The sequence below is a fragment of the Neofelis nebulosa genome, chromosome 6, assembly GCF_028018385.1.
Source record: "Neofelis nebulosa isolate mNeoNeb1 chromosome 6, mNeoNeb1.pri, whole genome shotgun sequence".
Taxonomy (NCBI): Eukaryota; Metazoa; Chordata; class Mammalia; order Carnivora; family Felidae; genus Neofelis; species Neofelis nebulosa.
Window position 1 is genome coordinate 106,333,652 of NC_080787.1, and position 12,096 is coordinate 106,345,747.

Consider the following 12,096-nt stretch of genomic DNA (forward strand, 5'->3'; position numbering starts at 1 on the left):
TTAATAAATATTTACTGCAAAATACTTTCTTGAATAGTAAATGGATGTCCTTGAAGCTGTTATCAGTTCCTCTAGTGTATTCTAATTGTACAGAAAGTCATGTTATTTGCCTCTGAAAAAAGATTTCATGTAAGAAACAGACAAAAGGCAATCCAAGTACAATTTTTTAATAAAGATAATTACAAAAGATGGAAAAATCAGCTCAGAAAGGCCAATTACTTCTTTAATAGATCAGTTTTTTAACATAATAACTCACATCAATTTTAAATACTATCACATAAAGCATGGTGGAGAAAGAAATTTTGCTTCATAATTAGAAAACTCACAATAAAACTTGCCAAGAAAAACAAAAACAAAAAAAGCCATTTTGAAAATAAATACAGTCCATGCCAAAGTAGTATAAAATGAAGCCAGAAGTCTTCAAAAAGAAAAAATTTTTCTTCCCGATATTTTCTCACTCTTTTATGGTTTCTGAAATTGGTGAGACACTCAAATTCAAGGGTTGCTGAGCTGTTCTGATTTGGCTCTGTTAAAAGAGGCAACATAAAATATTAAAGTTCTGGAGGGTCATGCCAAGAAACACACACTGATGATGCCTTGAGTCAATTTTTAGAGTACTGACTACCTTAATCTTTCCAGTGATTTTACAATCTATTCAAGTTATCCTATAAAGGCTAGCACAAAATTACATGTGGTCAAATGTATGCTTTCTGATGATAAACACCTCAATTATGATTTTGCCAAACATAACTAAATTATGAATCATGTTATACCAGCCCAGTGTTTAATTTACCCATCTCGGGATGCCTGGGTGGCTCAGTCGGTTAAGTGTCCGACTTCTCAGGTCATGATCTCACGGTTCGTGGAGTTCAAGCCCCGTGTTGGGCTCTGTGCTGACAGCTCAGAGCCTGGAGCCTGCTTCAGATTCTGTGTCTTCCTCTCTCTGCCCCTCCCCAGCTTGCTCTCTGTCTCTTGGTCTCTCTCAAAAATAAATAAACATTAAAAAAATTTTTAAATTTACCCATCTGCCAACACCACACACACACAAAAAGTAATCATGTATACAGAAATAAGAGCACCATGAAAAGATCACATAAAGTTAATAGCAAAAGGTCTCAGATACATTACGTACAATACAAACTGATTTAACATTCAGTTACACAACATTACTAGTCTTCAGCATTTTTTAAGGCAAGCTACATAAGTAAAAAAGAAACAGATAACACATACACTGATAGTTAAGACGGCATATATTATCTTGTGCACCACCAATACAGAGTAAAATTTAGAACACCTCATTCAACTTACTGATGCTCTCAGTCAAGTTCGGTCCAGCACTTCTCAAAAGAATACACACATAACACACCTAAAGTAAATGTATTTATTATTTTTATAGTATATAGAAATTATTAGATAAAAAACACAATTTACCCTTTGGTATCTGTTTTTTCACCACTACTGTCCTTGGATTTATCTTCTTCCTTAACATCTAAAAACAAAAATTGGGAAGAGATTAAAACTTACTTTAAAATATAAAATGTATACCTTTTAAAATATACCTTTCTTAAAATATAAAAAGCTGTCTTAGGGGAACCTGGGTGGCTCAGCTGTTTTAGTGTTCAACTTTGGCTCAGGTCATGTCTCACAGTTTGAGATCCCACATCGGGCTTGCTGCAGTCAAGACTGTCCGTGCAGAGCCAACTTCGGATCCTCTGTCTCCTCTCTCTTCCCCTCCCTCACTTGGGCTCTCCCCCAAAATAAACAAATATTTAAAAAAATTAAAAAAAAAGCTGTCCTATACAGTTTTACTATTCATGAATTCAATAACCATACAAGCTTTGTTAGGTGCTGTGCTAAATGAGAGAGGTTCAAGGAGTTAATGTCACATAGACCCTGCCCTCTGAAGTTGTTTTCCTTGCACCACAGTATTACAGCTGAGATATGCACTGTGGAGAAGTTCAGCCTACAGACATGAGCACAGCAGCACTGAGGGAGGTTGGGAAAAACTACCACAAAGAAGTGACCTTTGAAGAGATGCCCTCAGAATTAAAGAAGATGTGGCACTTGGCAATGAGAAAGAATGAAATCCTGTCATATGCAGCAACGTGGATGGAACTAAAAGGCATTATGCTGAGTGAAATAAGTCAGAGAAGGACAGATATCATATGTTTTCACTCATATGTGGATCTTGAATAACTTAACAGAAGACCCTGGGGGAAGGGAAGGGGGAAAAATAGTTGCACTTGTTGGGATGAGCTCTGGGTGTTGTATGTAAGCCAATTTGATAATAAATTATATTCATACAATAAAATAAAATGAAAGAAAAGAAAATCTTTAAAAAAAGAATAGAGAACCATCCCATTATATAGCAGTACATACAGATCTTCCTCATTCTTTTTTCTTTTTTTTCCATTAAATTTACTTATTTATTTTGAGGGAGAGAGAGAAAGAGCACATGAGCAGGGGAGGGGCAGAGAGAAAGAGAGAGGGAGAATCCCATGTAGGCTCCATGCTGTCAGCACAGAGCCTAATGTGGGGTTCGAACCATGGGATCATGACCTGAGCCGAAATCAAGAGTTGGACGCTTAACCGACTGAGCCACCCAGGCACCCCAGATCTTCCTCATGCTTATGTACCATAATCCATTTAACTGGTCCTATGTTAATCAATATTTGCTTTTTTCCAAGTATTTTGCTTTATTAATAATTTCATAATAAATAACCTTGTATAGATAAAAAAAAAAAAAGAGAGAGAGAGAGAGAGATGTCTTAAGAATGAATAGCTTTTGGGTGGGAAAAGGGATGAAGTATCTTGAACGGAGGGAAACCTTAAAAGGACTTTGAGGCAAGATGGAATTAGCAGGTTTAGAAGGAAGAAATGAAAGACCACTGGGACTGAAGTATTCTGAGAAGAGAGAATCAGGTAAGATAAACCCAAGACACAACAGAGGCTAAATCTTACTGCTTATTCACTTTAACTCTCACTGTTTAAGTACTGAAACTCTACCATTTTAATAAAAATCAATAAAATAGTAACATTACCACTACAAACTCAAGATTACTAAAACAAATTAGCCTAAATGTGAATTTCTTCTTTAAAGAAGCATATGAGCCAAAGTTGTGATATAATGACCTAATAATAAAGATACAGCGATTATACACATCATCACTAAGCATTCTACATACACATTTCAGGAAACTGGTCTGCCTTACAATACAAACATGTGTGTGACAATAAGGATGACATTTCTTTCAACTTCTGGCTTAATTTTGGATATGTAAACTTAATAATTCAAATTGCTAAAATGGAACTGGGAAAGGGAGGAGGAAAAAGAAATGGCCCCCACTTTAGAGGTTTTGATTATAGATTTTTAAAAATGTTTTCTATGGTAATATTTCTTTATGTGTAGGACAAGGGATTTTAACAATTGGAAGGTCTTACAAGAAGAGCCCCACCACAAAAGAATTTTTTTTTTAAGTTATCATTATCAGCAACAAAAGTTTTGAGGAGCTAAATACTAAGAGATTAATCCACTACCAGGCTACTAAGCCAGAGCAAAAGGTACTCTCTTTTTAGCTAAAAAGGCAATTAAAGACAAGCAGCACCCTAGTAAATGTGTTTTCCCGTTTGGAAAACAAACAAACAAAAGCACAAAAAAGATAAAGATTTTAAAATGAGAAGAAACTTCAAAAATGACAAGAATATATAACAGTGAGAGAAATGAAAAATACTAGAACAATCTTACAGCTAAAGCAAAGTCCTCCTTACCTCAAAAATAGATGGAATTTCTGGATGTCAATCAGTACATAAGAGCAGACTGGAGCCATCATTGTGATACATTGCAAAGTTAAAATTATAAAATGGTAGAGAATGGTAGCCTACAGAGGAGTGAATCATGAGTAAAAGAACAGAACTAAAAGTGTCAGATATGCTGTGGAATCCTAACCTCTCTAGTAAAAAAGAAAAAAGAACACGATAGCCAGCTTATTCATGTAACTTCGATATAATAGATAAAAGGAAAAGGATGTTGGCCCAGTATCTCTATCAGTTTTCCGCATGCTACAGGGTTAAAATTAACAGCCAGCTAAACTCATGCTCATCACCATTACTTGTATACAGGCATCAGGTATCCAATCAAGAAATGCACCAAGTGTTGAGAGTACAGATATTTAAGATCTGGTGTTCCCTAGCCTCCGGCAGCCCAATCTAGCAAGGAGATACATAAAATCCTATAACGAGGCACTATAATACAATGTGTTAAACAAAATGACCAAGGTATGTGTAAGTGCTCTGGGAAATCAGATAAAAGATAACCAATTCTGGTACTAGAATTCACCACTTAGAGCATCATTTTGTCAAAAGACAAGCTACTAACACAGCATTTTTAAAGTTAAAGCATTGAAGTATTATACCTCCTCCCCAACCCAGCTTCCAAATCCCTTCTCTTTCCTCAAAGTTTTTATGTTTTCATTCAACAACTTCTGAGCAAAGTCTATTCTCCTAGCTTTTTCACAATGGTGAAAAACTGGTCTGAAGATAATATGACTCTTCTTTTGTGTTTAATTCCCATCAAGTAAACTTTAGGTAATTAAAGATTATCTTAGAATTTCAGTTCTGCCCACAGACTACAAATGGACCTATAACCACTTGGTCTTCTCACCCAGTCTGTATCATCATAGTGTAATGTTTGCTATTTTATGCCTATGTCAGCAAGAGACAGTAGGTAATAAGGTTTTCTACATTATAGAGCAAATGTGATCAGTAACATCAGCAGAGCCTTAAATAAAAGATTTTAGAGCTAAGCACCATTTACATTGGGAAAAAAAAGTCATCTACCTAGCACACAACCCCTTCTAATACTTACTTGTGTAATGGCCTTCAGGATCTCATAAAAACTGCAGTGAAGCTCATTTTTATTTTTATTTTTTTTTTTTGAAGCTCATTTTTAAAATTTAGAATTAAAACACCTTTACCAAAAAATAAACCTGACCTGCTTTTTTGTCCTCTGTTTCCTTCTTGTCTTCTTCAATTCTAGCTTTCTTTGCTCCTTTCTTATGATCAGCCACATTTCTACGCCCTCCTTCTCCTTCATCCTCAGAGTCTGAGAATTCTTCATCACAAGCTATCCGTTTGTCAGATGCTCGAACTAATTATACAAAGGTTTTAGATAGACAACATTAAAAATATCATTAATACCAAGTACGTTAGAATGTCTACACCACAAGAGCATACTATTATGCTATTGCTCTAGCAATCAATAATAAATAGAATGAGAAGCTGGAAAGTCAAACAGAAAGTGCTTAATGTTATTCAATCCATTCTACTTTGGACAATTGGTATTACTAATTAATTCCCAAATATACATAATTAAATTTGACCACCTATGTACAGTCACATGAACTGAAAAGGTTGACACTCAAATCAGGCTTTAAGGCATATGAAAGTAAAACTATGGAAGATGAGCAATGGAAAAAAAGGCCAGTAATAATGGTGTGCTCAGGAAACACGACCCAAAGTGAAGTTCTCAGGCCATTAAACCTTCAGTTTGTAGTGATGTTTTTAACAAATCAGAAAAATGTAACAGAATACACATCAAGGCATTATCTTACTAGAAATTCTCTTGTCTGGATCTTCTCCATCTTCATCTCCGCTGTCTTCATGAACAGCATCTTCTGGAATAGCTTGCATCTGGACGCCAGGTGCATGAGGTAACATGCGTAAATTTTCAAATAAGCGCTGTCTAAATTACACGTACAAATGTATTAGACAAAATTCATTTTCTTTCAAGTTCCTCTTAAATGTAACAGGAAACATTAAGCAAAAATTTCATCTTTATCTGACTTAACCTGTGAGTTAAATTAGTAACACATAAAAGCACTGATACCTCAGACTGTCATTAACCCATTCAATCCTCAAAATTTATAATGTAGGTACTCTTGCACCCCACATTTCACTAGTGAGAAAATACAAGCCTTCAAGGCAAATGAACCTGCCACATGTCACAAAACTAATGTGTGGCAAAGAAAGAGGACACAAACTCAGGCCAGTGTACTACAATAACCCTCTAAACACTTTGTTCTTAGAAATAAAGCTTTATCAAAATGTTTTCAAAAATGAAAATTTCACTTTCATGTAAGGCAAGGAAGTATACAATTTAGAGAACCTTTGCGATTTAAAAATATTTAATAGAAAATGGAAATATTTTTGAGCTATGAGGTCCATACATTTTCATTATCTCAGGAAAAAAAAAATCAGTAATCTTAAGGTTTCAATGCTTTTGAATAAGACAAAGGAAGTATCTGATATATAAAGCGAAAGATGAAATGTTTATCAAACCAATTCAATGATTTCTTACTTTATCTTTTCCATATATTCGGGAGTATTCTGGTTTGTCATGTTTGAAGGACTAATATGCAGTTTGAAGTCCGGGCCAAAATACTCAAAGTAATCATTATATGGCAATTCTATTAAAAACAATGAAATAAAGTGGCATATTAAAAGTTCAGTTTTCGCACAAATCCATGCACAAAATCCAGATTCAAGTTGTGAAATGTTCCCCAAGAAAATATTTAAAAGTGAACACAAAGGGAATTTATTAAGTGACTATTCTATTTACATGGTTTTGGAATCTACTCTAATCATCCATCCATCCATCCATCTGTATATATATAAACAGTTCCAACCAATAAAGATATCATAATAAGAATACTTACCATTGGGAATCTCACAATCAAGGGCAACTGCAGTCTCGTATGTCCAACATCGAGCAACATTACGAATTGTGTATCCACCTCCCCCAAGCATCAGTAACGGTAAATTGAAAGTTTTTACAACTTCTACACATTTAGCGTGACCTAAGACAAAGAAGATCTGAGTAACATACAAATCTAAATATTTTAGCAGTTTGAAAAGTTTTAAAAAGATAATAAATGCAAAGTTTTACTCAACCAAAATGGCTTTTCTAAGTATTTAAAAAACATGTAAAAATTTCAAGAAATCTCTAGTCTAAAATTTACTTTTCAATCATATGCCTTTCACACAATGATTTTTAAAACACTGGCTACTTTAGCAAGTATCCCTGATAGAAAAGTCAAATATACAACTAAGATTAAAATATGAATATTTTTTATTAACATATGAAAAAGTTCTGTGATATGAAGATTCTATGTTCTTGTGAGGTTATGCGGGGTGGGGGGAAAGGTTACAATGAAACATAATCTAAATTTTCCCTCTAGACTCATACAAATTATGGAAAGCTATGTAACAAAGTTTAACTGTGGGTTATCTTCAGGTAGCAATACTATGGATAATTTTTTTAACTTATCTAAGATTATAAAATTAGTATCTATTAGTATAAGAAATACTTCAACAAACTTCTGTGTGTAGAAATTTGAGGAAAAAGTAAACCCAATATAAAAACAAAGTATTTCTTTGGATACATGTACCAGTTCAATAATCAATTATAAGTTAATTACCAGTAATTTCTTGATATATTACTTAGGTATACAAATCCATCTTTAAAGAAAAAAACCCTTCAATTGTGAAAGAAAACCATGCTTACTGGAGATTATCAGGAAAAATCAAAACAGTGCAAAGGAAAACCTATCTAAAACACCATCATTCAAAGATAGTATTTGAAGTATTTATTTTTTTAAAGTTTACTTTATTGGGGGGAGGGAGAAAGAGAGTGCATGTGTAAGTGGGTGAGGGGCAGATAGAGAGGGAGAAAAGTCCTCAGTAGGCTCCATACTGTTAGTACAGAACCTGACATCGGGCTTGATCCCATGAACCGTGAGATCATGACCTGAGCTGAAAACAAGAGTCAGATGGATGCTTAACCAACTGAACCACCAGGTGCCCCTTAAACATTTCCCTACAAATTCTGAGTTAATAAGGTTTAATTAGTTTTTTCATGTAATTGTATATTGTGAGCATTTCTAATTAAGTATTCTTCAATAGTTGCACCATATGATTCATAACCCAATTTCTATTATCACTACTAGAAAAATGAGTGTTTCTTGTAACAGATAAAAATGAATGGCAGAGATCACAATAGTAACAACATAAAGGAGGGCAGAAAGGAGATGGACAAGAGGTGACTAATAGACTTAAGAAATACAAATTGAAGTTGGCAGTGCAGAAAGCTTAGAATCAAGTTTAAGATTTGGGATTGCAAATATCCTTATGCTTTATACCAGGGAAATTGTAACAGTTGGCTGAAATGTACATTAATGTAAGAATAAAACACTATAGTTTATGATTATGAATGCTATTACTTTTCAGTATGAAGGCATTAAAGCATTTTCAAACAGCTAAGACAGGAAAATGGTCTGTTAATACCCATTTTGTACTAATATTAGGTAGATCATTTTTAAAAGAACATGTCCATTTTGAGGCCAACATATGGTTATCAACACATTAAGTCCAACATATGAAACTATTATTTGGCCACTGCTGACCTACCAAGAAAAAGGGCAATCAAGTTTGTATGGTTCAACCTAATAAAAGCAAAATAGATTATACCATAATTCTAAAGCTAACTGGTATAGAAGCAATCGTAACATTAAGTAAAATAGCCTTTAATATCTGGATTTAGTTATTTAATTCCATTTAAGCCAACAGTAATTCTGGAAAAGCTCTATTGAGAATTCTTCACATCTTACGAAGGAATTCAAAGCATCCATTTGTTACCTAAAAGTTCAAAAGGAAAACAACTACAAAATCATGGACAATAGTCATCATTATTGATCCCCATATAACAAATTTTAAGACCTTATTAAATAAAGTTTCAGATTTATTCTTAAACTCTAGAGTTAATTCCATGATGGTGATCTTTTACTTTGGTCTGGACTTCTATCACAAGTTAATTTCAACACTTGATCAAATTTAAATTTCTGGTGTAGTACTAATCTCCCACATCTTTTCTCATTTCTCAGAAAGCTACTTGAGAATGTGCGCCACCCAAATGAGACAAAAGTGAGGAGGAAGACCGAGGAAAGAGCCATAGGGGAGGGGAAGCACACAAGAGAAGCAAAGAGCTCTTTGTTCTACCATATCTATAGGGGATACTCAACCAAACAGTAACAGATCAGAAGGCTATTCTTCAAGAAGGTAAAAATGATGGAATATTTGATGCATCTGAACATCTGAAGCTATTTAGACACTGGCAGTTTAATAATGAGTAAAGAGAAAGCTAAGTAATTGAAAAACTGGGCAAGAAAAACAAGTTATGCAAAAAAGAAAAATCTGGTAACTGAAAAGTGCTTTAACGTTAATGACACTGTAAACACTGAATGCCACAACCAAAATTCTAGTATACATACCCAGATTTAAATTGTAAAAATGAAGACACTGGAGGGGTGTGTGCATGTGTTGGGGACAAAGTGGTGAAAAAGAGCTAAATCCCTCTTCTTCCATGATAGGAAGTGAATACGCAAAGCTAAAATAGAAAGTAACAAAATTTGCATGTTATATTTCTAGAAAGATAAAAACCAGGGCTGCCTGGGTGGCTCAGTCGGTTGAGCATCTTGACTCTTGACTTCGGCTCAGGGCACGATCTTGTTCATGGGATGGAGCCCCCTCGGGCTCTGTGTTGGGGGCACAGAGCCTGCTTGGGGTCCTCCCTCTCCCTCACTCCTTGCATCCCCCCTGTGCACACACACACGTGTGCCCTCTCTTTCTCTCTCAAAATACACATAAACTTAAAAGAAAAAATAAAAGATAAACACCAAAGAGAGGAACCAAAAACACTGAAAATGGCTGCTTTGGTTGAGACTGCAAGAAACTTTATAGAAGTATTCACTGATGAATGTATCAACAAAAGAAAACCTAATTTACCGAAACAAGATTAATTATAGTTAATGCATACATACATTCAACAAAACCCATGAAAATTACAGAGCATGTAACTCTGTGTAAAAATTGTAATGAAAACTAGTATGGGAAGTTCTTGGAAGAAAAAAAAATTCTCCTGGGACTATCATCCATTAAATTGCTTACCTTTGACTGTCAAATTGAAGCAACCAAGCCTATCACCAGATAGTGAGTCAGCACCACACTGTAGCACCACAGCACTAGGTTGATACATTTCCATCACTTTCGAGATAATCTATGAAGATAACCAAAGTTATTATCTCTAAAAATACTTTTTAAATTCCATTTTGATTTTATGTTTTTTTTAAAGATTTTATTAAGTATCTTTATACCCATCATGGGGCTCGAACTCTTAACTCCAAGACCAAGAGTTACAGGCCCTAACTGTGCCAGCAAGGTGCCTCTCCATTTTGATTTTGAAATAGTAATACTTACAGGCTTAAAAATCTGCCCATAGGACTCATCATCTATACCATCTCTCATTGGAAAATTGACAGCATAGTATTTGCCTTTTCCAGCACCAATATCCTAAAATATATAATTAAACAGCTCTTAGGGAGTATTTCATAGTGAAAATATTTGACATGTTTATTAAAATATTTTTCTGCAAGATTGTAAAAACAGGTAACAATATCCAATTCTGAATTCAGCTTTTAGGTTAAGAAAGGAAATAATACAGAAGAAGTACATATTCCAATATTAATGGATTGCATTATTAGGCTGAAAAGAATGAGTTCCAATTAATCTGAAATGGTTATCTTGGGAGAACAGAAATTGAACATAAACAATTAAAGGCAATATTACAGGAGACCAAGAAATAATCATCAACAGAATATGTAAGACAACATTATGAATAAAGCTACAGAAAATAAATATTCTGGGCAGAAAAACCCTGTAGAACAATTGTCTCTATAATGCAGAATCCTCCTTGTGGCTCATAATCTGGTGTAAGTTTATTTATGATGAAAGATAAGCCCTGACTGTCCTGATGTCTTGACAACTGCAGACTAAAGCACCAAAATCTGCTCTTTAATTGCACTTGAAGTAAATGTTTCTACTTGTTGAATAAATACCACTCTAGGCATTAATACCTTCCAAATGAAGCAAAAGAAACAGAGAGCTGGGTTCAGCAATGTAGACACACTTAGGATACACACACACACACACACACACACAACATATACTTATTTGTATAAATAAGTATTGGAAATACTCATTTCACGCATAGATGCGTGAGTGTAAATGTACCTCTGCATGTGCACACATATATGTTCCTTGAAGAAACAGTACAGTATAAAAAATTGCTACAAAATACTTCTTTACCTGCCACACCAAAGGATTAGGGGTTACTGATAATCAGGTGTTTTAAATTATGATACAATATACTTGAATCCTTAGGATTACTAACACTTGTGTGTAAATTCTCCCCTGATCTCTCATATAATAATCTGAGCTTGATTCATTTTAAAAAAGCATAGTTTATCCTTCAGTATTAGAGTTATTATGAGCCAACTTCCAACGAAGACAAGTAGTGGGATTACACATCTCCTCCCAACCAAGTTTTTCTTAAGAACTCTAAATGTTTATATGTAACTAAATGCAAACCATACAGATGTGGATAAACTAAAAGCACTGTGAATTCCTAAACTCCTTCATTAAAAACCAAATTCCTGGAATATATCTTGACACCGAGATTTCAGAATAGAGAAAGTTCGTCAGCACTTCTCACTCCAGCCAAAGGCTGGCAACTCAGAGCTGCTCCCCTTGTAGCACCGGGCTATATCCCTTCCATTTCTAATTCCTCAACTACTACTGTATCATACCCCTTTTTCTTCTACTTATGCTCCTGATCTAATAAATGCATACAATTCTGAACAATGATCAACGCTCAAAGTATCCTTCTTTTCTAATTTAGAATAAATTGTCACGAAGGAAAAGGAATGTTCATCAAATTAACATCTAAAGATACACACAAGTTTTATGAAACTCCAAATATAACAACATGTATGATTGATCTTGAGTTCCTTGCAAAATTTTGGGGATACCTTTTATAATAACCAAAGGGAAAAAATATTATGAGGCTATTTCATATAGTGTGTGCAAAATCTTAAGTGAGTAGAAGATATTCAAAGTCATACTGAAATCTTTTAAAAACATTCATTCTCCAATATTTTCCACCAACTTCAATCATAAGAATACTGTCAGAAATTAAAACACAGACTG

The 12,096-nt window shown here is 34.4% G+C and overlaps 1 protein-coding gene across 2 annotated transcripts in view; it reads right to left on the minus strand.

Moving 5' to 3' along the window:
• Positions 1-151: 151 nt before the first annotated feature.
• HDAC2 (histone deacetylase 2) overlaps positions 152-12,096 on the minus strand; it is a 29,482-nt gene continuing 17,537 nt past the window's right edge. For both annotated transcript variants that reach the window (XM_058735021.1, XM_058735022.1), the window contains exons 7-14: positions 10,309-10,401; positions 10,000-10,108; positions 6,714-6,854; positions 6,356-6,464; positions 5,610-5,740; positions 4,991-5,146; positions 1,432-1,489; positions 152-526 (exon numbers count right to left, since the gene is read on the minus strand). In XM_058735021.1, the coding sequence (XP_058591004.1) occupies positions 496-526; positions 1,432-1,489; positions 4,991-5,146; positions 5,610-5,740; positions 6,356-6,464; positions 6,714-6,854; positions 10,000-10,108; positions 10,309-10,401 (828 nt within the window). In that variant the 3' untranslated portion in view covers positions 152-495. The remainder of the gene's footprint in view (positions 527-1,431; positions 1,490-4,990; positions 5,147-5,609; positions 5,741-6,355; positions 6,465-6,713; positions 6,855-9,999; positions 10,109-10,308; positions 10,402-12,096) is intronic.